This window comes from Propithecus coquereli, unplaced genomic scaffold (assembly GCF_000956105.1).
Source record: "Propithecus coquereli isolate 6110/MARCELLA unplaced genomic scaffold, Pcoq_1.0 Scaffold37, whole genome shotgun sequence".
Taxonomy (NCBI): Eukaryota; Metazoa; Chordata; class Mammalia; order Primates; family Indriidae; genus Propithecus; species Propithecus coquereli.
In genome coordinates, this window is record NW_012149396.1 from 6,151,011 (window position 1) to 6,177,675 (window position 26,665).

At 37.4% G+C, this 26,665-nt stretch overlaps 1 protein-coding gene across 1 annotated transcript in view; it reads left to right on the forward strand.

Moving 5' to 3' along the window:
• WDR7 (WD repeat domain 7) overlaps positions 1 to 26,665 on the forward strand; it is a 312,258-nt gene that overhangs the window by 215,322 nt on the left and 70,271 nt on the right. The window contains exons 21-24 of the mRNA XM_012651797.1: positions 4,796 to 4,982; positions 15,622 to 15,739; positions 18,191 to 18,340; positions 18,931 to 19,013. Coding sequence (XP_012507251.1) covers positions 4,796 to 4,982; positions 15,622 to 15,739; positions 18,191 to 18,340; positions 18,931 to 19,013 — 538 coding nt within the window. The remainder of the gene's footprint in view (positions 1 to 4,795; positions 4,983 to 15,621; positions 15,740 to 18,190; positions 18,341 to 18,930; positions 19,014 to 26,665) is intronic.

Below are 26,665 nucleotides of genomic sequence, written 5' to 3' on the forward strand. Positions count from 1 at the left end.
AGGAGAGTTTATCCAGAGGTTACATTTTCATTGTTAAAAAGAAATGCACATCATTTTCCAGGGTCAGGCAATCCAGAGGAAAAACAAAAACAACTAACTGAAAGATCAACTTGGATTCTGTTAACCTGGTGAATTAACCAAACTTTTATCATTTAATTATATAAATATATTAATACACACACACACACATATAAATTCAGGTATATTCTGGCCAGTGAAGTGTAATCAGGCTTTAAAAGGGAACGTGACTTCACTGGCACATGTCCTTTTGCACCTCACCCTTTCCCTCTTCCTGCCTGGAAAGTGGGTGATGTGCTGGGCATGTAATTAACCATTTTGTGGCCTTGGTGCAACTAATTTAGAGCCAAGACCATTACAGGGACCTTGGAATGGTTATTTTAGCTGTTGCAACAGTGACAGCAACCGGCTCATTGGGTGAGAAACACATAATTTATTTGATCTTCTGTTTTTGGAGATGCTGATAACTGCAGCTGAAATTAATTCAGAAGGAGGTGGAGATGGACTTGAGCTAGGTCATAGAAGATGTAGTTCTGAATTACAACATGGTGGCAGAGATGCAACTTGTGTTCAAAGATGCGCACTGGTCATTACACGTGGTCTGGGCCACGGAGGCCTGGACTCCTTTCCCAGGACTGCAGCTTAACCACTTGCCTTCTGTTGATCTCAGTTATCTCATCCCAAACATAGAAATGTACCAGATTTTTCTAAAGTCCTTTTCAGTTCAGAAATTGTGTGCTTCTAATTAATCCCATTTGGCTGATGATGAGAAGATCAGAATTAAAAAGGCACTAGGTCTTGCCTTTTTCTAATCACAGGACAGCTCAAGTATTGACCTTTCTAAAATAAAATCTGATCAAATCTCTCCTTTGAGCTGCCCTTCAGCCCCCCACCCATACAGAAAATTTCCAGCCGTGTCGAACTACGTGTAATCCCTTGATCGTGCCATGTTCTCTCTTATTTCCGGGTTTTTACACATGCTGTTCCCTTTGCCTGGAATGTTTTCTTTCCATTCTCCTTCCCTTTGATTGGCTAGTTCGTACTTATTTTTTAAGTTTTGACATAGAGGTCACCTTCCCCTGGAAGCCTTCTTATATCCCCCAAGATGGAGTTAAGTGCCTATGTCAAGTTCTGTCTTGATAGCTTGTGCTTATAAAAATTGTAACACCATTCATAATATATTCTAATTACTATTTGCTCACCTGTCTCCTGAATTATAATGAATTTCCTTAAAAGAAGGAACTGAATGTTATTCCCTTTTGTTTCTCCAGCCTTAGTATAGTATGGCAATACTCAATAAATAGTTATTTTATAAATTTTTGGATAGATGAATTGGGACCAAATTATGGAAAGCCTTGAGTGAATATCAGGCCAGCTGAACTTCTTATTCTTAATACTGTCCTGGGAGAGGCTTTTATGAAGGGATCACTCATGATGGTAGATGATAGCATTGTTCTCTACCTTGCTTACTCAGTGAGGCACTATGGAATCGTGGTGCATTTTACATAAAATAAATAAATATATATTTTTGTACAAAGTTATATTCCATCATATACAGGTTAAAATATACAACTTGTACCAGGTACCAAAGATTTAAGAAAATTTATGGGAGATAAACTTAAAATTCATAAAATTCTGTCAGTAAGGAAAATACTATCATTATCTTACTTTTAGCTTCTGATTCTCTTTGATTCATTTTGCAGAACACCTATGTTATATGGAATTATAAGTTAGAAAAACCTTAAATTAGAGTAATACAATACAAGTTAAGAAAGGAATAAATTTACCTATGCCTTTCTATTATCATACAACCAGTTTTAAAGGTTTATTTCTTAGTATCAGCAGGAAGAGTAGCTGGTTAGGAAGTTTGAAGTCTTAGGCATCCTAGATTACTCCTTCAGAACATCAGTGTTATTGCTGATAGCAGTAAAGTCATGAGCTTCCTATTAACCAACAAGGCTGGAAATCAGAAGGTTTAACTTGAAAATCTTTTTAACTTGTGTTATTTACATATTTTGTTTGGAATAAGTTGTCTGAGACAGATGTGGAATTTTAACATTTGCACGTCTTTAAAATTCCAGAACAACTCATTGGGGGGAAAAGAATCATACTCGTACTAGTAGGTTTAAAATACGTGTGAAATGGACCATTTTTCTCTCTTCTTTTGATACCCTACATATGACCTGCCAGAGCTGTAAAAACTGCTCTGCCACAACTGTGGGGATCTTTACTTTATGTTACCCAGAGACAATAATTTGAACTAAAGGCGAGAGACACTGTAGGGGAATTTTACTTATGAGATCACTGAGTGAAATAGAAAATGATTTAAGAGAAGGGGTGGCAGTGCTCTAGGGACCCTTATCTCCTGCTGAACTGCGCAGCCTCACTGCGAGGCATAGGTCACACTTGGCAGAGGAGCAGCAAGCGCTCTGGTGGGCCGTTGCAGGGCCAGGAGTCTTCTGGAAAACCCTTACTGATTCTCCCTTTTCTGTCATTTCATCAGAGGGCAAGTGATCACATCCTCTATGCTGTGCTTCCTACTTTGTCAGAACAGTGATGGAAAATATCAAGAAGTCAGCCACTTATTTATTTTCACTCTCAGGGAAAAAAATCATCAGAATTCTGAGGAAGCTTCCTGTAGAGTTACCACCACATAGGCCCTTAGAAACCGGCAACATCCCTAGTATTGTCCGAATGCTCCTACCTGTAATGAATACAGAAATGCTAGAGTGCAGCTAAGGGAAATGGAGATTGAAATGCTATGAAACATTGTACTTAGGAAACTTTACTTCCCCTTTGCAATATTACTTACCAAGGATACACCTCCAGGGAGTCTTACTGCTTAGATTGGAAGCCATTGCTACCGGTGTTTCAGGATGTCTGCAGAGAACAGCAGGTGGAGTTTCTCTGTACCTCTTACAACTTCCTGGAAGTAAAAAACAGGAAAGTGGTAGATTTTCTAGACATTTTGAAATATCATCCTGACAAAATGGAGAAGAGAGCTGAGTTAGAAATGTACATACGGTAAAGGCAGATCTATTTTTCATTTTACGTAAATAACGTGTGCGGAGGACTGGCTTGGTGGTTTGGAAGATGCAAAGTTATATAAAGCACAGTTCCTACCCTCAAGGAACTGACAAACTTGCTGAGGAAAATAAAATGGAAATGCACAGAAATGTTCATATTTTAAAATATCGTGTGATAAGGAGCACATAAGTGCTGATAGAAAATATAAAACCATGGATCACTTTTTTTTAAAAGGAGTTTATTATTTTTCCAATCTAAAAGCAAAACATGAAGCTTTGCATATTACATTTACATGGTTAAATATAAAAGCAAAATTTACAAATACACATGTAGTTTGAATTTGGGGGTGTTTTCTCAAGGAGACTTTATATACACGTACCTTTTTAGTTCAGTGCAAGAGTTGTTAACCCAAGGCTATGGCCTCTTTGAAATTCTTCTGCAGAATTTGGTGGGTATATAGTTTTCCCAGGAAAGGACAGATGGATTTCAACAGATTCTTAAAGAGTTCTATGGCTGAGAAGAAATTCAGAAGCACTGATTTACAGAATGCCTTCGCAGACTCTTATCTTGGCTTCACAAGACGCTTCACTTCTCTTTACCTCCATTTCAATCCGTTTAACAATTGGCTATAACATAAAAATGATTACATGCTTTCATTGGTTGGATTTATTACATTAAAGTTTATACACCATGTTCTTAATCTGGAAAACAGATAAGTTTAACCTGTTAAACTAGATTCATTCATGAGAGCACTGCGCCATTATTATATAAAATGGTATATTACAGACAAGGAGACTGAGGCTCAGTACCTTCCTAAGCCTGCCACCTAATAAGTTAAGAAACTGTGGTTAATTCCCTGTCTTAAGTCTGAAGCTTATACTCCCCTTTAATCAGTATGCCATATTGTTCTATGGTTTATAAACTAGTTTGTCTTGTCTCCTCAAAAAACAAAAAGCCATTCCTTAAACTACAATGTGTTTTTCATAATCCCTGGTGTTTTTCTTTTTTAAACGTCAAAATGCCTTTTGGAGTAGACGGGGTTTTACGGCTTAGTAGCCATTAGGCTGAAGTATATGAACTATCAGCATCATCTTCAATATGAAGGAATAAATGTTAATTAAAATATTAATTAAACCATTTCATCAGATCTAGAAATAATGAGCCATCATTTAATTTGTTTAACAAACTTGTATGAACTTACTGCATACCTGACATCATCATGCTATATCAGTACATGCACCGTAACATGGAGGAAAATGGATTCTTCGGGAGGGAGGCTTTTCCAAACTACATGTTCTGCGTTCTCCATCCTTCATCCCAACATTACTTGTGATGAAAGGTGTTAGCGATGGGAAGTATTTTACATATGAACTGTGTTAGATGCAGAAGAAAGGTTAAGAAATACAATATTACATTATTTGAAACCATCTCCCTTTTGCAAAATGCTGAGTAGGGAGAAACATTGTTTGGAATTTAGGATCATCAATATGTTTTGAAGTTGCGTATACTTATATGTAATTATTAATATTATGTAATTAAAATACTTTATGGTATAAAATGTTACAGTCTAACTCTTAAAAGAATATGGCTGAGCAAACTATAAACTCAAGATCTTTTATAGTTGAGGTTCAAAACCTTTTTCAGTTAAAAAAAAAAATTCAAATTGTTTATATTTTGAAAGTATGCTTCAACAGAAACATCATAAAGGTAAAATTACTTTATTGCTCTGCGTTTTATGTTGTAATTTTAGGCAAGGCACTGACATTTCTTCTGCTACAGCCACCAAGCCCCAAACTTCCTCCACACAGCACGATCCGAAGAACAGCCATTGATTTGATTGGACGAGGTTTCACAGTTTGGGAGCCTTACATGGATGTGTCTGCTGTGCTGATGGGGCTTCTCGAACTTTGTGCTGATGCCGAGAAACAACTCGCCAAGTATGTGCCGGATTTTAGTTAATTTGTTGTTTTTTGCTTTGGGTGTTTTTTGTTTTGTTTTTTTTTGGTGAAGTCATTGTTTACTCTTTATACTTTGTGTATTTCTAGTAGACAGACATCTCAATATATGAAATTTTGGATGTCAACAATGAAAGGGAAGCATGTTTCTGTAATTTTCGCACAATTGAAATTTAGCACTGAGCCAGTGAATGATCTGTGACATAGATTTCAAATTGTGTTCATTGTACCTTGAGATATTACCAGCTGATAATATAATAGTATGATCATATTGTTTATAAGGAAAATGATGTATATACTTGATACTTGATCAAAAATGATTTACTGGTAGAATACATGGCCAAATTGGGGAATTACTCATCTGCACTCATGTTAATTTTTAAATCAACTTTATTGAGATTTCATTTGCACATAGTAAAAGACCAGCCATAAGGCGGTTGCAGTGATCTGGGGAAGCAATGATGAGAGAGTAATGCAAGAGGAAGAGGAACTGAGGGAGTTTAGCTAAAGTACAATAAGTGGGAAACACATGTGGTAACCAACTGGCTAGGATTGTTGGGCTGCTGGTGGTGGTAGAGACGAGTGTTGGCTTGAGAACTCAGCCTCCTAGTTCCTGGAAGAGTTCTTTTTCTTTCTTTGTTTCTTTTTTTTTTTTTCCTTTTTTGGTGTATAATACACATAACATGAGTTTTAGCACCGTAACCATCTTAAAGTATACAGTTATGTGGCACTAAGTACATTCACAGTGTTGTACGACCATCACCACTATCTAGTTCCACATAGTGGTCACCCTGAATAGAAGCCCATATGCATGAAGTAGTCCCTTCCTAGTCCCCCTCCCACCAGCCCCTGGCAACCACTAATCTGCTTTGTGTCTCTATAAGTTTGCCTGTTCTGGATATTTCATGGAAGTGGAATCATACAACATGTGGTTTTTTTGTGACCGGGTTTCACTAGCACAGTGTTTGCAAGATTCATCCATGTTGCAGTATGTATCACTGCTTCATTTCTTTTCTTAGCTGAATAACATTCCATTCCCTGGTTATATCGCGTATTGTTAATCCATTTGTCTGTTGATGAACATTTGAGTTGTTTCTACCTTTTGGCTATTGTGAATAGAGCTGCTATGAACATTCGTGTATAAGTATTTGAACACCGTTTACATTTCTTTGAGTAGATGTGTAAGAGTGGAATTACTAGATCAGGTACAGATTCCATGTTTGACTTATTGAGGAACCCCAAACCGTCTTCCACAGTGGCTGTACCATTATACCTTCCCACCAGCTGTGTGCAAGAGTTCCATTTTCTTGCATCCTCACCAACACTTGTTTTTTCTTTCTTTCTTTCTTTTGCTGTAGTCATCCTAGCGGGTGTGAAGTGGTAGGAATTCTTGAACTGTCCTGTGATGCCTCCCTTAATGAAAATGTTACCACCACTTTGATTTTTCTCAGTGAGTGACATTTCATTCTTGTCATTGTTAACCTTTTAAAAAACTGGGGTTGTTTACCCTTTTCTCCATGGTTGCCTTTCCCATACCCCACAGTTCCCTTAGGTTCCAGCATGCTTTGGGCCCCCATAATCTTTCTGCTGATTGCCGTGTGTCCAGGTGTAGAGACCAGAGAAGCCACTGAAGGCTAGAATGGAATGCTGTGGCTTTGTCTACAGATTGGGCATTCCCAACCCAAAGTCCCAAGATTGATTGGTAGGAGGCAGGTATTCATTTCAAATGTAGGCAGCTGCCCTCTGCGGTTACCTCCTATCATACCACCAGAGTCCTAAACCTCACCTGTGTGTCTCCCTAGCTGTATGTCCTCCAGCAAATTACTTCACCTCTCTGTGTCTACAAGTTGGGGCTAATTAAAGTGCCTGTCTCATAAGGTTAATGTTAGATGAGTTTACATTTGGAAAGTGCTTACTTTAGAGGAATGGTTAGCACACAGTTAGAGATTAAATGGCTATTACCTGTGTGGTATGGTAGTACTGGCGTTGATGACATTGTTATAGTTCTTGTGTTCAGCAGATCAAGAGCTGCCCATTTTCTAGAATGAGCAGTTTGGCATAGTGGTAGCCATCATAGTTTCTGGATACAGGAAGCCTGAAGGTTCTTGATTAAATTAAAGGATTAGGAGGGAATGTGAGCCCATGAGTTTGCACCAGTAAAATGAGGTATCTGGCTTTTGTGCAAAGCCCTGGAATATATTCAGCCTTGGCCCTCAGGTTGGCTGCAGCTGGTGTGTACACCCTCCAAAGAATCAACAGTGCTGGCTTCTGTTACTGTAGCTCTCCTGGTTTATTTTAAGAAGCCTTCAACATTTTTTGATTGTCTACAATTTTGCTTTGACCTATTTTTGTACTTATTTTCGAATCTGATCTAAACACAATTTGATCAGCATGCACTCTTTTGTTGCCTGGGAGGAGAAGCGATAGGTCTTTATTTTAAGTTTAGTATTTAATATTTTGTTTTAAAATAAATTTACATTAAGCTGATACCAGCAAACTAAAGACACACTTACGTTTTATCTACATGGTGTATGTCCACAGACACAAATACTATAGTTTTCAGTAAGCAATTTAAATCTTGCTATTACATCCTTTTCTGTCATGAAGATTAGTATGACTCTGTACACAGCTCTGAATAAATGAATGGATCAGCATGTAGCCTTGAGGAGTCCAATGTAATTTTCATCATGATAAATTGCATAATAAGCAAGAAAATGTTTGCTTATTAATCTATAACAAGATTTAGATTGAAAATGGCCTGTTCCATCCATGACACGCTTGGTCCAGGCTGCAGAGGACTGAGGCGGGGACAAGTGGTGCAGCGATGTGTGCAGGGGGTTAAGTGTGCGTCTTACCCTCGCGCTGCCCTGCTGGGCTGCCCCTTTTTGTGCCTGATTTACTGTGTACACAATTACGGTGCTCAGCTGCCTTGCTTCTGTCTGTGATGTTAGGCTTGCTTTATGAAGCAGCTTTTACATTAGGCTTGTGCTTTTTAAAATTTCAGTTCTCATTTACTGAAAAAGGAAAAAACGTAGGCAGTGTTTCCTACTTTATTTCCATTCTTGTGAGTTTATGAGGACAGGGGTTTCGTGGAGGGGCAACTAGCTCAGCCCCCCTCCTAGTTCTGGAGATGGCATACCATGGCAGAATTCCTTTCTGCCTCTCTTCTGTGGAACGACATCCCTGTCAGAGCTGCTTCCCAAGAGCTCCCCTGAAAACCGTATATGCCTCAGGATTAGTAGGTATTTTTCCAGAATTGGTTACACCTTTATTTTAGAAATGTGACTTACAGTTGTACATCTTTAAAATCAAAATATCAACAGTTGTTTTCCAGTGTTTTCAGATATTTTACCAAATTTTAAACCATATTTATTAATTAAGTATTTATTGAGTAACCAATACCTGAAAGGGACATCAGGTATTATCTGTAGTGACTAAGTTGAACCAAGCAAAGATCTGTCTGCAAGGCACTTGCGGTCTCATAGGAAATATAAGATCTGCTGGAAGACGACCATGACACAAAGTAAGGGGGTGTGGGCATTCAGGACACGGTGAGATGAAGCACACTGGGTAGCCAGAGGGAAGGAAGAGTTTCAGCTGAATCTTTCTTTTGAATGATTATGAGGGAGAAGCACAGGCTCCCAAAAGAACAGAGGTGGGACAGCACAGCATGCCCAAAAGATGTTGAATAGTCCCTTAAAACATATGATGAATGGAAATAAATACTTGTTTTAACGAATTTTATTTATTAATTCCTTGCAGAATTTAAACTGGGATTATCCCATCTAAACCTCCACCATAATTTCTTTCCCTGATCTCTCTGGGGAATAGAATTAGGGCCAGAAAAAGGATTGGTATACCTTCTACTTCATAACAATATTGTTACGGTGCAGCGGATACAGAGGTGTGGGTGCCGTCCTCCTATTGAATGCGTGCTATCTATGAGCTTCTGTGCTACATATCACAGATGTTCTCATCTAGTTATAGAGAAGCTCAAGAAGTAGGCTTTGGCATCCCTGTTTTGCGGATGAGAAAAAATGAATACGAGAGAAATGCTGTCTCTCGTCCACGGTAACATTATAGTCAGTGAAAAAAATAGGATTCAAACCCAGGTCAAGCTGACTCTAAAAGCCAGAGTTCCCAATACTGTGCCATTTTGCATTCAAAATCTTAACACTCACAGAATTAAAACAACTTATTAAAAAGGACATAAACGGATCAACTCAGAATTTTCAGTGTACTTTCAGATTTTTAAAATATTTAATCATTTCATCAAGGATTGTGTAGCTTATAGAATTTAAAAGCCTTATTTACATATCAGTACACTTTTTGAGTGCTTGTGCTATGTATATGTTCTTATTTATTCATAACACCTGACAAGTGACTTGCATGCAAGTCACTTGCATGTTTAATAAAATCATGGAATTTTAGAGTTGAAAATCTTCAACAGCATCTGATCCAGTGCCCTCAATATGCTATTATATTAAGTAAAAATCAACTTTAGAGAGATGAAACAACTTATCTGAAGTCACACTAGTACTCTAGGAGCTAAGACTATCAGGTTTTCTGATTCCTATTTTGTAGCTCTTGTACCATATGATTATAAGGAAAGTTATCCACAGGTAAAAATCTTATGTGAGGAAAGTTTTAAATGAATGAGGATGGGCCGCTCATTCAGGATCAACTGTTGAATAGAAAATTGAGGATGTACTTTATTGAAATCATAGATTGAGCCATCCCTGCTAATTGTAAGAGAAATAGAAACATATATGAAGTACTTTCTTGGGTAGATTAAAAAAAATTTTTTTAAAGAAAAATATTAATAGAAACATATAAGATCATCTTTTTTATAAATCCATAATTTTGTTAGATCAGCATGGTCATGTACATATTGATTTATAAAATGTTAGAAATAGTAGAAAATCCTACTATATAAAGGATTAGAAAAATTCTTGTGCTCTTGGAAGGCTAGACTTACGTCTATCTTTGCTGTGGTCCATGATTTTGATTCCGTTTGCCTAGTTTACATTGCAGAGCCTGTACTCTGACAGAGAGCAGTGCTGGCCCAGCTGCTGAAGGGGCCAGGCTGTCATTGCAGCTGAAGGACTTTAGTGAGTTACAGAAAGCCTACTGCTTTTCTGGGGTAGTCACAGCTTACTGAACATTAAAAGAGAAACATATAGTCCCTGGAAAGCACACATGCTTTGATAACATGCAGATAAGCCATATGTTAGATTTTTTTTGAACTGTACAGAGTTGGAGGGAAAAAAATGACATTTTCACTCAAATCTCAACCATATTTCTTAAATTTGGGGGTGGGGAGTGGAGAAAGAAACACAGCATATAAACACTAAGATGATTTAGGATTCTATATTTAAACTATTTTTCCTATTCCCATGAAATTTAGTTTTAATAGAAAATTCATCATCTAAGGAAGCCTTATTAGTTTCCTGTTAGCACAGGTTTTTATTCATTGTAAATGTGTACAGCATATAGGGAATGGGTCTAAAAGATATATATTGGAGAAGGAATTACCACCTTTGAATTTAGGAAATTAATGAGTTAAGAATTTATGAGTTAAGAGTTTAGGTACAGTATGACAGAGAGGTATTGAAGATTCCTCATTAAATTGAGGACAAGTATTAACACACCTGTTTAACCAGGAAGCGGGAGGATGGAAATCCCAGGTGCATTTTCAAAATGATTTTAATTCTTCTTTGTTTTTAATAGAGATTGTTTTCAGTACCCCATTACTGTTGGCCAAGATTTGAGGCTATTCAATGAAAGTTTATTTTCCCCCCTGAATATTCCCTTACAGTATTCCTTAATTTGACAGATGGTGAAATCTGACAGCTTTAGATGGTGACATTTAACCGAAATGTTCTTACCTGTAACTTTTAAAATGCTTTTACCACAGTGGAGGAAGCCTTAGAACAGGATTAATGAACGGTCATGTAAAGAGTGAGCTCAGCCTGAGTGAACTATTTTTCTATTCATGTTTTTTGTTTGTAATATCTGTCATCTCTAGTATTTCAGATTGGATGTGTATACTGAAATGCTGAGTAAAATAGAGAGTCCTTGTCCTATTTTTTTTTTTTTTTTTTTAGAATAAAGACTGAAACCAAAGACCCAGCCTGTAAGCCTGTATAGCAATGATCCACATAGCAGACAGATAAGCAAGATCAGATGGAAAGAGTGAGTTCCATGTGTACATGTAGGTTCCAAAATAAGACAGACACCCCTGTAATTTCAAGCCTCTGATAGTATGATCCTTCTTTATTCAGGTAGAATCCCATATTAAAATATATCACACACAGTGCACTCTTGACTTTAAAGATAAGTACACGTAGAATTAGACTTCGTCTGTTGGGACTACCAAATCAATTACTTTGACTTCATTGCCAGCTCAATCCAGTCCAATAACTGGCTTAAGTGATTTTTTTCCTCCTACTGAATTTGCCAGCTAACTTCATTTAGTACATAACTATTGAGCTACTGCTATGTCCAACAGCTGTACTAGGTACTTTGCCGGTGTGGGGGGCAACGTGGGGAGACACACATGATTAGAAGGCATGGTCCAAATATGCAGAGTTCACAATATAAAACTAATTCATAAGGCCTGGCAGAATGTAATTCAGTATTAGGGGTCCGGAATGAATGGTTTTTTTGTCAGTTGTTTTTGTTTCAATAGAAGGTAGCTGAGTGCTATAGCAATTGCAGAATACTATGTGAGAAAGACAAGAATTGAATAGAGGGGAGAGAGGAGAGGGTGCCAGTGGAGAAAGGGATAGAGGAGAAGCATTTCACATACTGGAATGAAAAAAAGGAATAGAATTTTTAGGGCCCAGCTTTGAAATTGGCTCCTGGCCGTAAGAGTATTGGTGTTAGAAAGGCTGAGTTGAAAATTAGCAGAACTAGATTATGGAGGGCCTAGTCTCAAGTCAGGGAGTATAAGATTTTGTCTCAAAAGTGGTAGGAAGCCACTGGAGGATTTTAAGCAGGGTAACCATGAAATAAAGTCTATGCTCTTGAAAGACTGCTCTGATGGTGATGCGTTGAGTAGTCTAGAGGAGAGACACAGGTTTCTCTTCTTCCCCTGTGCCTTGGCCACCTTTCAGCTCTCACACTCACAGCCCTTCCACTTTTGCACGGTGGATGCCCTCCAGGTCACTGCAGAGCCCTGACCTCAGAGCGGTGGAACTACCCACCTTGCCAGACTGCCCGACAGCAAAGAAGGGAATCACTTGAATGCACACATCGGTACCTCTGCAAATTGTCGGGTTTTCCAGCTTCCCCTGAGCTCAGTGGGCAGTATGTTTACATGTCTTTGGTTCGCTTCCTTCCCCGTTGCCCCGCAGCTTCTCTTCCAGACCTACCACCCAGCACCAAACTTTACCACTTGTCTTACTGTACAAAGTTTAATTGCTGAAATGAGGGAAGGGTGATGTGTGGCTAGGGCTTTAACTTGAAGCCAGTGACCTGCTGGTAGTTGAGCTCATCTTTCCCTTCACTTTGCTTCTATTTGTGAGAGGCATCCTTGGTCAGAATAGGCCTTTATTGTACGTATAAAATAGCTCAGAGGCAGGGTTAGATGTTTTTTCATCTGTTACCTCGTGCAGTCTTCTCATGAATTCTGTGAAGTAGGTATTTGAATATACCCATTTTACAGACGTTACGCTCCTTCAGTCTAGGGTGGCGATGGGACACAGCATAAGGGTAGGAAAAAAGTATCTACTCGTCACTGTGGCATGAGCCTTGAAAACTGGTCAGTTGACCACCTACACCCTCAGGTGCACACATACACGTTTGCATTCATTCATTCTCATTGTCTGTGTGTGTGTGTCTCTCTGTCAGCTTCTCACGAAACATTTCTTCTCCATGCAAACATACAGGGGGGTGGATGGAGGGACTTGGAGGTGGGCAGTGAGTTCGCTAGGATCCTGTTTACGTGAGTAGAACTCTGGTTTCCAACAGCATTATTATCCTATCCCAGCAGCACACAGCTGGGGATGGACTGGACTCTTTGGACTCCAGGAGGATACTATGTAACTCTTGTCCCGCAGGGGCCAGGCCCTATCCCTTAGCACCTAGGGAGCAAAACAGGCACCTAGCCATGAAGTGCAGCCAGAGTAACCTTTTTCCCTAGTATCGTATTTCTCTCCATACAACCAGCTCTTTGGGCAGCCCTATCAATTACATGCATATTTATGTTTCGGACACAACCCTCAGAAGTTCACAGCTCGGTTCAGCAGTGTATCATCACCTGTCCCACACCTGTAAAGTCGGTCATTCTTGGAATCACACATAAGACTACTTATTTAGCTGAATTTGATCTTTTTGAGGACTTACAGATCCTGGAACTTAATATGGTTTCTCTCCCTTACAATTTTATATCCACACCAGTTGATAACTGTGCATCCTGTACCTTTATTCAAACCACTATTAATATTGAATAAAACAACTAAAGTCCAACTATTAAAAAGATACCACTGGAAACCTCTTTCAAGAATGCAATCTAACTACTCATCCAAAGCCACTGAGTTTAGTCCTGTCACTGATTCCCTAATCCAATTAACCACAATATCTTCGTGCCCCTTCCCCTTTATTTTCTACGAAGGTCGGCTTTCCTGAAAGACTTGACACGACTACCTTGGCTCCTCACTTAACTTCTCTGGACCGAATTTCTCATTTGTACAAACCCTGTATCACCCACCTTGTTGGGATGTTCAGGGGTAGATGCAACAGGACATGAAATAGCACAAGAAGGCCTGGCTTCCAACCTAGACCTTAGGTTCTACGTCTAGTTCTTTCTGTTCTATATCTTGCCTTCCAGAGGCAGGACGGGCTGCCCAGGAGATAGACATTCCTTTTCCTTAGCTGACTGCTTGTCAGGAATGTTGCCTGGGAAATCTTTTCCAGCTCCAGCATTCTGTGATTTTATTGATCAAACCAAATTTGATTTAGGTTTGTTCAGAATTATTCATTACCATTTTGGTTTGGTTCAGCCTTTTAATATCATCAACCGCTGTTCATCCACATTGATGAAAGAAAGGAAACATCACAGGGTATCTAAAAAGTTTAATTAGCTTTTGAATGTTTTAAAACTTGATTTAAATATGGGTCTATAATCTAAATTTTACAATAATTATTAAGCAGTCCAACCCCAGCACTAGTCAGAGAGTAAACATTTCATTTGCTGAATTTGCAATAGTAAATTTTAATCCAGAAAGAAACTGCCTAACTGCCTGTCCTGCCTCCCTGCCAAACACCTCTTTCCAGCCCCTAAGGGAACCCAAGGGCACCAGGCTCTTCCATGGGGGGGTGCCCCAGCCACCGATGCCTGCTGTTTGTGTGATGTTCAGTGTGTGTTCTCTCAGCTCACATCTTTCTTTTTCGCAGTAAACATCAAAGAAAAATTCTCCACATTCCTCTCCTCTGAGTTCCTGCATTGTATCTATACTCAACATGGAAAAAAGAAGAGAGACAGTTATATTATCAGTCAAAAGATTTAAGCAGTGTAACAGTCACAAAGAAATTATAAGCAGCCTTTTCTATAAACAATTTATCTCCTTTAACAATAAGGAAAATGCCTATGAAATCTTTACACATGAAGCACATAGACTTATTTAACTGGAGTGTGATAAATCTTAATGTACCTTCATATGCATATTTAAATATAAAAAATATTTAGAGAAACTATAATTGAATCTCATACTAAGTAACAAAATACTCCTTGTATACTACAGTTAATGGGCAGATCACATGCCATATTTTAATTAAAAGTCTTAATATTTTTCACGGTGGTTTATGTATAATATAAAGGAAGCTTTGAAACAGGAATATTTATCATTTTATGTAGTAGAGGTAAGGAATGAATATAGCATTATTATCCTATCAGGCCCCTTGTATTCTCACAGTTTGGAAAGATTTATTTCATTGTGTACATAGTCTTACAAATAGCCTGGACAATGTCATGCTGTCTCTTCTTTATAAAAAGAGAATTAGTATCAGTTAATACAGTTTTTGCATCAATACTAAATAACTGTTGGCAGGGCATACTTATTATTAGATTGGTTCTAAAAGTCCTAAATGTGGGGTAAACTAGCAGTACTGAGGATATTTCAGGCTAAAAGTAATATGCAAACTAAAAATAATTTTGTCATTTTTAGTACTTTTGATAATTTTATAGACAGGAATGAATTTTGCTTCCTTTTAGATAAACAGCCTTAAATACAGTCTTTTAATGTGGCCATATGAACAATTAACTTTTATAAGGAAAAGATTTGAAAATATCCAACACAATACTCATTCTTGCTTTTTTTCTGAGCTTTGTGATATGTATTCAATACTAGTTCTTGATAATTTGTTAACAAGGCGTTTTTAACACTTTGGACAGATGCACATACTGTTTTCAATCTTCACGGTTAATTATTCGATTTTGTATTTGATGCCAGAACACCCTGACTCCTAATCACTGCTCATTGTTGCAAGTCCATTATATTCTAACTGTGTGAGTGCTCCCATTGACCTTGAACTGACATTATAAGCTGTGTCTAATCTTTTCAGTCTATATTTCTAATGCTTCTTTTCTTTTTTTTCCTTTTTTCTGATCCCTGTTTAGCATCACAATGGGGCTGCCTCTGAGCCCGGCAGCTGACTCCGCCCGCTCTGCGAGGCATGCCCTCTCGCTCATTGCCACTGCCAGACCACCCGCCTTCATCACCACGATAGCCAAAGAGGTGAGCGGAACTTCTCAGTGTATTCCGTCTTCTCATTTAGAGGAATTATTTGATACTGTAAGCTGTGGGTTTGAATCCACAAATTATCTTTCTAGTTTGTTCTAGAACAATGCAAGCTAATAATTTAGTGCTAAAATGAATGCATAAGTGTCTGTGTGCTTACACACTGAATTTCACAGTGGTGCATTCATTACTTGTGCTTCAGTATTCATTTCTGAGCTCAAAGTTAATTCACTTGTAAATATTTGACAGTAATTTTTCACCCTGAAATCTAGCAGGCTTATGCAAATTCAAATGTATTAAAGGTGTTCACATTTTTCAAGAGTAAGTACCTACTTGTAATCAAAACTGAACTTCTTATTTTGCACTGACTCTCCAACTGTAAACAAAAAATGTAAGTCATAAACTTGCTAATTGTTTTTCCTATTACATGTCACAGATAAAGACTTGAATGCCAATTGATTCCCACATTCTTAGTGTTCTAACTAATTGCCCACATCTAACTGAAAAAGGAATCAAGAACAATGAACCAATTATAGGATCTTTCTTATAGGTCTTAGTAGTGGGAGAAAAAGGAAAGGATGATAAGCTCCTAAATTTTTTTTAAAGGCTTGAATAATGTGCAGACTCAGTGTCCGTAGGGTATGGGCTCTGTCTGAGTTGCTTTTCCTGTAGCTATGATGAATTTTTAAAATACTAAATAAATACCTCTGAGCCTACTCTGATAACCTGAAACCTATTGGGCCCGTGTCTGCCCCAGAGCCATCCTTAATAGGCATGCTGTAAATATTTGTGACCTGAAGGTAGCTAGGAGGAGAGGAAGGAAGGTCCTCTTGTAGCAGCTTGTATAGGATTATGTGAGGCAGTGGGGCTTTGAATTCATATCTAAAATAAATTTGTAAACTAAGGGTGTGTGTATTTCTAGTAGTGCATAGTGTTATAAGAAGGTTTCACTATATTTAACATATATATATTTATATTTGTTTATATATTTTATAGGTATTATATATTTATATGTAATGTGTATATATGTGTGTATGTAAAATGAACAGTTTTATTAGCTATGGAAACTTTTACCAGTTTTTCCCAACAGAATATGCGCAGGTGGTAATATTAAATATACTGAATAAGCCTTACATTAGTCTGACAGTTCCTTATATTCATTGTGTTTTCGAACTTAATTTGTGCCATTTACATATGAGTATTTTTTAATGAATTGTTAGAATACCCATGCTTTAGATTCACTCCATTCCAGCTTTTGGTTGAAGATAATTTTAAAATATTTTAATGTAACACTCCACATTTATTACCTTTTACAAACAAGTTTTCAGCCGGGTGTGGTCGCACACACCTTTACTTCCAGCTACTCCAGAGGCTGAGACAGAAGGATCGCCTGAGCCCGGGAATTCGAGTCCAGCCTAGGCAACATAGCAAGACCCTGTCTCTAAATATTTAAACAAACAAAACAAAAAACATGTTTTCCACTTCACTTTTTAATCTTAGAGTGTTAGAGTAAAATACTAAAGTGTTTCTTCTTATTATTACTGTTCCCTACCCGTCCCCGTGCCAACTACTCTACAGCTAGTCTAGGGCCTATTAATGTCCCTTCTCTTCTGAGATGTAAAGACTACAATTGTATGGGAAAAATCACACTGAATATATATTATTTACCATGCTCATTATTTTTGGAGGCATGGTTCATTTGTATTTCCCAACTTGATTACAAAGCACTTAGAAAATAATATGTGAGACACAGTAAGTGCTATATAAATATTATTTACAGTTGATCCTTGAACAATGAGCGGGTTCCGGGCACCTACCCACATGCAGTTGGAAACCCGTGTGTCATGTTTGACTCCTCCAGAACTTAGCTACAAATAGCCTAGTGTTGACTGGAAGCCCTACTAATAACACACACAGCTGATTAACACATTATATATATATGTATTATGTATTGTATTCTTATAATAAACTAGAGAAAAGAAAATGTTAAGGCAATCATAAGGAAGAAAAAGATGTATTTACTGTGCATTAAGTGGAAATGGATCATCAAGATCTCTATCCTCGTCATCTTCACATCGAATAGGAGGAGGAGGAAGAGGAGGGGTTGGTGTTGCTGTCTGAAGGGTGCAACTGTTATCTACCTCAGTATCAAATGTACCAAATTCACAAATCTTCCATCTGTTTCTGTTTAAAAATATTATGGTAATATTGTATTAAGGTCTCATATAATATTGAGCTTAACAGAATTTTATTAGACAATACCAATTGAGTTCTTATGATATTAAATACTTTCTTTGTAATCAAAAGTATTTCCTGACCCACCCCAAGAGGTTTGTTTTCATTAATTCTTTTTTTTTCTATTATATTAATAAGTGAAAAACCAGTGTCTAGAAATGTAAAACTGTATCAAGTGTCAGTCATCTCTACAGCATGGAAATGTTTGTGTAGGTGCACAGACATACGGCTCTTGCAGCAAATACCCAGTCACAGCAGAACATGCACACTACCACTCTTGCACGAGCTAAAGGGGAAATTCTGAGAGTCATTGAAATTCTTATTGAAAAGATGCCCACAGATGTCGTGGATCTTCTTGTGGAGGTAAGAATATCCCATTTTAAATAACCTAAATTAAATATTCCAGTGCAATAATATACATCAGCATCTTTATTTCCAGAATCTCTAAGAGAGATGGATAGAGAGAAAGAGAGAGACTGAGAGAGAGAGAAAGAGATAACTAAAGTCAATTAACTTTTGTGCCATTTCTGGAGACCTTATTTGAATTTTCTCAAAGTCACAATGATTTCCATGTCCACTCACCATTCACATGAAATTGGTCTGTACTAGAGTAATTTTTAAAGGTTATGTTCTCTTTGACGTGTTTCATTATATAATAAATAACACAAAATGTATAGTGTGCTTGAATAAAAGCTACTTATACTATACATAAATATGAATTGACTTTAAAGTAAACAAGTCTATTCTCTTTATTTTGCTACACTGTCCTTAAATTCTTTTTCACAGATAAGAGAAAGGATAGCCTATACTATATACGTGTTTAAAATTGCTTTTCCTTTGTTTTAAAGTAAATACTAAATCCTCTTGGGCAAATAAGGCCTAAGTTAATCATTTAAATTTTGGAAAACTGAATATTTGAAATTAATTTTAGATATGTGTCTTTTCCGTCAAAGGTTATGGACATCATTATGTACTGCCTGGAAGGATCTTTAGTTAAAAAGAAAGGTCTTCAAGAATGTTTCCCGGCCATCTGCAGGTAAAGAAGCCTTTAATAGCATGCAAAATAGGTAATTTTCAGTAACAAATAATTTTTTGGTGTTAGAATTATAGTATTTCTCTGTTGGAAATCTAATCATGAATTAATTCCATACTCTCTAAAGTGATTTAGGCAGTGTATAGGCAAAAACACAAATTGAGTAGAATCAGCTATTTGTAATTGAGTCACAAAGATATTTTGCTCGAAACTTAAGAAATGAATAAGAGATAGAATACATTAAACACATCTGTATTCTTGTGTTCATTGCTCAAATTGTCATTTATATTACAAAAGGGAGTTGGGAAGCTTCAGACTTAGGGAAGAAGATGTACTTCTCTGCCAACAGAAATCTTTGTGCCACATTTTCCCTGGTCAATTGTATTTTTAATCTGAAGACTAGTAATTTGCATTATGTCTTATTAAGGACAGGTGTTTTCCCTATGAGAAAACAGGAAAAGAAGCTAAGAAAAGTTAAAACTTTTATGAAAAATGTTGCATATGTTAAATATAACTCTAAGAAATATATGTTTTGTATAACATAATTAAGAAATGAAGTTTTTTAATATCAAATGTAGTAGCATTTATTTTTCTTATCTGTATTCTTTTATTGATGTATCAATATACTTTTGAAATACCAAGAAATACAGAAGACAGAAAGGTACGTAATGTAACATCACTGCTCTCAGGAAACTTAAAATCTAAAATACAATTTTATAATATATTCATTCAGCAAGTATTTCATTGATATTTTGATACATGTATACACTGTGTAATGATTAAATCTGGATAATTGTGGTATCATCACTTCAAACATTTATATATTTTTTAAAAACTAGTTTTAAATTTGATTTTCAAAATGTTTATAGCTTGAGGCACATTTTGTTAAAGGTTTTACCTTCATGTAGACAATAGAAGTTTAAATCTGTTGAAGAGAATGGTTTTTGTAGTAAACGGCACAACCAGTTACTCATCGTTACGTAACATTTTTCTTTTAAAGACAAGTTCGTTGATATCCTTACTTTTGCTCATTTCTATTAATACATTGCAGCATAAAGCTTTATTTTAGACTATAAGTCTCCTGCGACCAGTGATGTTATGTATCTTTCTGTCTTCTGCATTTCCTGGTATTTCAGCAAATGCTTTCTGAATTGATCGTACTCTGTGAACCTTCCCGCATCTTTCTCTATATTTACAATAAGCCTTTATATCCTAGTCTCTTTATTTTGCGGTTTTCAACTTATGCAACTTATGCGGTTTTAACTTATGAAGTTAAAACATCAACACAGATTAAAAAAAGATTGTGCTGTAGCATATCTGAATACAGATGCATTTTTCCTAGTGATATAGATCAGGCAAATTAGAATATAGTAGTTTTTTTTTTTTTTTACATTGTGCCACACTAAATCTGGTTTATGTTTCTCTTATTAAAAATTATATATATTAAATCTTTCATGCAGTTAATTGATTTTAAGAATACGTGTAGCTAAATTATTTTTTCCAGTTGATTGTTCTCTGTGGAAATGTCTAAGTAAAAATGTACGTTTGTCTGTCACTTACTGGAGGTGATATGGAAGCAGTTTTATTAGGAGTTATTTTACTGAATATTAACAGAGTATCCTCGTAACAGCAGCCACTGCTGTGTATGTAAGCTTCCTGGAGTTAATGTGAGTGGACTGCTCAGCGTTTTAGGGGCAATCTGTTTTCCCCTTTGCTGGAAGGAAGCCTGCCTCCTCCACAAGCAGCATCCTCAGTTCCTTAAGTCACCTTAGCCTGCTGCATATCCACTCTTGTTTGCTATTGTGGATCCCTGAAGAGCAAGAATTCTCTTCAGTCAATCCATTCGGTTAAGACACATGCTAAGGAGACGTGTGTCTTAACAGAATGCTCAATATAAATTTTTTCTGATTTGGCAGAAAGCAATTGTATTTTGTTTATTAATTGAGTAATATTTATTGAACACCGCCTGTGTATCAAGTACTGGCTAGGCCCTGGGAAAACAATGAATAAGATGATATCCTCAAGGAGCACAGGTCTAACGGAGGGGGCGTAATTATTCGGACAAACAATTATGGGTTCTGTGTTATGTGCTGGAGTAGAATTACATACCAAGGACAGGGGTGGGCAATAAATGGAGCGCTTAACTCGGGGTGTGGGAGTCTGAGAAGTTTCACAAAGGAGTAGGCAGACTAATAACAGTATCTGTGAGAAATGCTTTAATAAAAGTGGCTGCCAAGTAGAGAGAGAGGTTTGCCCTCTGAGGGAGTAGGGGTGTGGTGGTAGGAATGGGGGTGGGTTCTGAGAACGCTTCACAGAAGAAAGAACTGGTGGGGTGGACTTTGCAGTATAATTAGCTGTGTGCCATCTTGAATTGCAGAGGGAATCAGACCAGCAAACGCTTGAAGGCATGAAAGTATACAGTGAATGTGGTAAATGCTGGGTAGTGGCTAGAATGTAGGTTAAGGATGGAAATCTAGTATAGTACCAGAGTATAAGGCTATGGATTTCATGAGGGAGTTTATTAGAGTAGCTCCTCGAACAAATAATGTAGTTTTGTTTAATGTTATTTTATTATGATCTTGATGGAAAAAAAAATAATGGATTCCTTCTGAGGCCACCATCTGTGCGGAGTTTGTTCCATGAAAGATTTTAAGCAGTTTTGAAAGTTAATATAAGATGATGTAGAATAGTGAAGAATTTGAGGCAAAGGGAAAATAAGAGTAGGAAAGCAAGACAAGGCCAAGGCGAGGTTAGAGTCCTACATATTTGCTAGAGGTGAGCCATAAATTTGTCTCTAAGCTTCCTAGGAGCCAGTGTGCGAAGAGAGGCAGATCTGAGTCACTGTTCAAGGGAAAGAAACAAAAGTTGAGTAAGAGAAACAGAACAACCTATAGAACTGAGCATGAAATTACAGGTTTTCGTATATAAGACATAAAATATGTGTGTAGTTTATAAACCAGGTAGTTTTAGAGATTCTGTAACATGCTAGGAAAGAACTCACAGAACTAAGTATTAAAGTACCTTCAGTGCCTGTTAGTTGAGAGAACTGAAGGCAGAGATAGGACAGCAAAATTTAAAAATATCTATTGAGTACTTGCTCCCTGTTAGGCACTGTGTTGAGTGACGATGCCCAAGTGTTGTCCCCGGAATTACCTGATTTCCAGGTTTCACCTGAGAGCCACCACCTCAGACTATCATGAAGTCTGGGAAGCTGCATTTAATAGCCTCCCCTGGTGATTCTTATGAACACTAAATTTAGAAAACAAGTACTTTATCAATCCAAAATTGAGAAAAACAAAACCCGAATCATTGTTCTTTATGCCCATGTTCTGTTATGTAAAACCTTGGATCCTTGAGTGCTTATTCATTTACATATTGAATAAATTCAGAATTTCTAAGGAAACACCTAAATACACTCCTCCAGCCCACACGTTCCAGCGATGCACCATTGGTTTTTAAAGACTTGCCCTTAGACAGTACCACGGAATGCCTGCCGAAGACTTTAACTGCAAACTGTTAATCAGCTTTTATCTAAAACTCAGTTGAGAAACACAGAGCACTTAGTTTAAAAAACATGTGGTCCATCTATTCCTCTAAATATTCTAGCTTATATCCTTAGATTGAGTTAAACCATCCAAGAGGAGCACGTTTGGACGAGGCTGTCTGGTCCCCTTCAGCATCATGCCTGCAGTTTTCATTGAGGAATGTTCCAGGAAGAGTGTGTAAGAAAACTGCCAGTGCCTTTACTGCAGGGCTGTCACGGTGATGTCATTCGGTACATTGTTTAGTGTCCCTTCTGTGAAGATTTAATCAAGATGTTTCTTTTAAATCTGGATGACAGTCATTTTTTTGCTTGCTTTGTCCTAAAGAATCTAGAATGTGTTTTAGTTTTATTTTTTGTTTTTTTTTTTCCTATATAACCAGTGTTAATTTTAAAATTTGCCTTAGCCATTAGCTCAAAGCCAAGTTCCCTGCTTAATTTTAGTAAGTCATGGCTTATGCCTTTCATAACCCATACCTAATCCATAGTCATCATAGCCCCAGTCCTGTTTTCCTTATCTATCTTTTTACTATATTATATTCTATAAGCTTCTCTAAGTCCTTTATATGGTATGTGTATATATGTGTATGTGTGTATATACATATGAAAGACAGTTTTAATTTTATTTCAAAAGCCATGAAAGCAAAAATAATCATTGTAAGCATAATGTCAGCTATTATTATTTTCTAAAAATAAAAAAAACAGACTTTTTTTTTATTAACTGAAATACCCTACATCTTCTGGAATAGTTTATGTAGCTGTAGATATTTTTCTATAATGTATCTAGTAAAAGATATAAAAATCACATAATATTAACTCCTGTATAAACTTTATAGTCATAGATTTAAATATTTCCTAATAATTCACATTTTATTTCCAGGGATGATATTAATAATATAGTGGCATCTATTAATAATACAAGCAAATTACTTAGATTTCAATGCTCTTGAGAGAATATAGCATACCTGTCCTCCAAAAACAGTTATACAAAATAGTTCTGTCAGATTTTTTATCACTGTAACAAATAAGGCCATATTGTTATACAGGAATTAAACTGCATCCTTTTTAGAACACAGGAATATTAGCAACAAGATCGTAACAACCCTGAATTAGTTTTATGTTTATGAATAAGCCGAGTAAGAAACACAATAAGGTAACATTTAAACAATGAATTCCTGAAGATTCTCTCCCAACTCATTGGCCTTTGCATTTTCCTCGGTCTCCTAGGTGATCTTCAAAAAGGCATCATCCAGCACTCTAGACAATTATTGTTAGAGGCAGAAGTACAGCGGCTTCCGAGTAATTTACATTTAATTGCCTGGACTGTAAATAAGACGGCATCCTCAGTTAAAAATACCCTAGACACTTAGAAAGTAGAACTGCCTCCTTTCAAGGCCTGGGAGGATAAACATCCCTGAAGTTTCCTCAGAAATCATTGTTAAAATTTGGTTACAAGTTGCTGCGTTGCTGAACTTGAATCCACTTGTGAAATCCCTCACACAGAAGACAAGTCAACACAGAATGTACCATACTTCATTCAGGGTGATTATTTATTGCTCTTTTGATCACCATATCAATGCTGATTCACTTTATATTACTCTATTTGATACAGTAGCACAAAACATGAAGTGTAGAGCCTTACTGTGGGTGTATTCTGCACAGATGTTACTGAACCTAGAGAAAAGCACTTTATAACTTATATGTGTGATATGTACATGTTCCAAAAGGAATACTTGTTATTCCTTTGGCAAAAGTTTGTTTCTTTCCTTTGAGACAGGGTCTCGCTCCGTCACCGAGGCTGGAGTACAGTAGCACAATAATAGCTCACTGCAGCCTCTTATGCTGGACTGATCCTCCCACCTCAGCCTCCCAAGTAGCTGGGACTACAGGAGTGTCCCACCACACCTGGCTAATTTTTTTTAGTTTTTATGCAAACAGGGACTCACTACGTTGTCCAGGCTGTCATTTGGCAAACGTATTCTGTTCCTAATGTCAGAATACAGAGATTTAAGCTTCTGTAAACTACTACCAAAGCTCCATTGGAAATGAAGATAACACACTTCTGCAAATATAATGTAATTTTAAAGCTTTAGTCTATTTTATTATGTTCTTGAGTACTGGTAGTGGCATAATGCACAAAAAATAAAGGATTAGGGATTTTTTTTCAATGAAATTGTAAGTTGATCGGAAAATATGATTACATTTGGAGATTTAAAAGGTTTCAGGATTTTTTCACAGCAAAAATTAGATATGCCTCTAGATGTGTTTTGTGGTCACTTACAACTGCACAATCATGCACATTATCAGTAGCTTGAGGAAAGGGGCTTTTCCTTTATTCTTTTACAGCAGCTAGTAGAGGGCTCCATCTGGCCAAAGACCATATGCCCCAGAGTTCCCAGATAGGTCCTTATTTCATGCACTTTTACTGTTTTAAGTTGAAGCAATTTATTTGATGTATAACTAAGAGTAATTTAATTTTTCTGCTTTTTAAAGACTTGTCAAATAAGTAAATTCATAGATTCAAAAGAAATCTTTTGTTGGTCTCTGTCCCAATTCTTAGTTTAGAAAACGTGAACACTCAATATAGGCACTCAGTAACTGTGGTTGAATAATGATACCAGCTATGCCGCTTCACGTGTTTAGTCCTTAATTTCGTCAAAATAAACGGCACCAGTTATTTCACTTAAGCAATAACCCTGCTGCATTATTTTTATAGAATTACAAATTGTAAAGTTTTGAATCTGAAAAGGACCTTCTGTTTTAATTACCTACTCCTGTCCTTCGTTTTACAAATGAGTACACTGAAGAGCTTTTTTCGTGCTTACGTTCAGATCAAAGTGAAACCCAGCTTTGCTGAACGGATCTCACGCCGGCCACGTGTTCCGTAGGGTGCAGTGTGCGCCACTGCCCAGGCTCACACGTCAGGGGCACGCACAGAGCTGTGGCATCTCCTCAGGGGACAGGATGACTAAGGATGGGATCCAGGCCCAGGCCTCCTCCTCTCTGCATCCTTCATCCCATCCTCTCTCTCCTCTTGAATCTTGCTCTTCTCTCACTTTTATCCTCGACTTCTCCTTCCCTATGGCTTTCCTTTCTCAGCCAAGAAGCATGCTTTATTCCCTCTCATTTAAAAACCCTTCCCTTGGCCGGGCGCGGTGGCTCACTCCTGTAATCCTAGCACTCTGGGAGGCCTAGGTGGGTGGATCGCTCAAGGTCAGGAGTTCGAGACCAGCCTGAACAAGAGCGAGACCCCGTCTCTACTAAAAAATGGAAAGAAATGATCTGGACAACTAAAAATATATATGTAAAAAAATTAGCCGGGCATGGTGGCGCATGCCTGTAGTCCCAGCTACTCGGGAGGCTGAGGCAGGAGGATTGCTTGAGCCCAGGAGTTTGAGGCTGTTGTGAGCTAGGCTGATGCCACGGCACTCTAGCCCGGGCAAAAGAGAGAGACTCTGTCTCATAAAAAAAAAAATAAAATAAAATAATCCTTCCCTCCCTCTGCGTCTGCTCTAGCTACTCTCCAGTCTCTCATCTCCCCTCATCCAGGAAAAGGAGTCAGTGTTCTCTCCAGTTTGTCCCCTCTCCTGCCCTCTTAATCTACTGGAGTCTGATTTTTGCCCCCACTATTTTGCTAATCTCTCTCTCTCTCTCTTTCTCTGGTTACAGTTTTTGATTTCCAAATGCTTTTCAGTCTTTTAGGTAGTGGTTCTTGAACTTTTTGATCTCAGGACCTCATAAAAATTAAATACCTAAGTTTTTGTTTGTGAAGGTTTTATGTATAGATTTTTAGTGTATTAGAAATTAAAACTGAGCACTTTTAAAAATATTTGTGTATTTATTTTAAATGATTATAAACTCATTTCATGTTGATATATAAAAAAATTTTTTTTGAGACAGCATCTCTATTGCCCTGGCTAGACTGCAGTGGTGTCATCGTAGCTCACTGCAGCCTCCAACTCCTGGGCTCAAGTGATCCTCCTCCTTCAGCCACCTAAGTAGCTGCGATGTGTGCGACCACACCCGGCTAATTTTTCGATTGACCTTGGAAGTCATATTAGTATGTTTTTATATAGAAAAATGTTCTTTATGTTAAGACATTTACTTGTGTCCT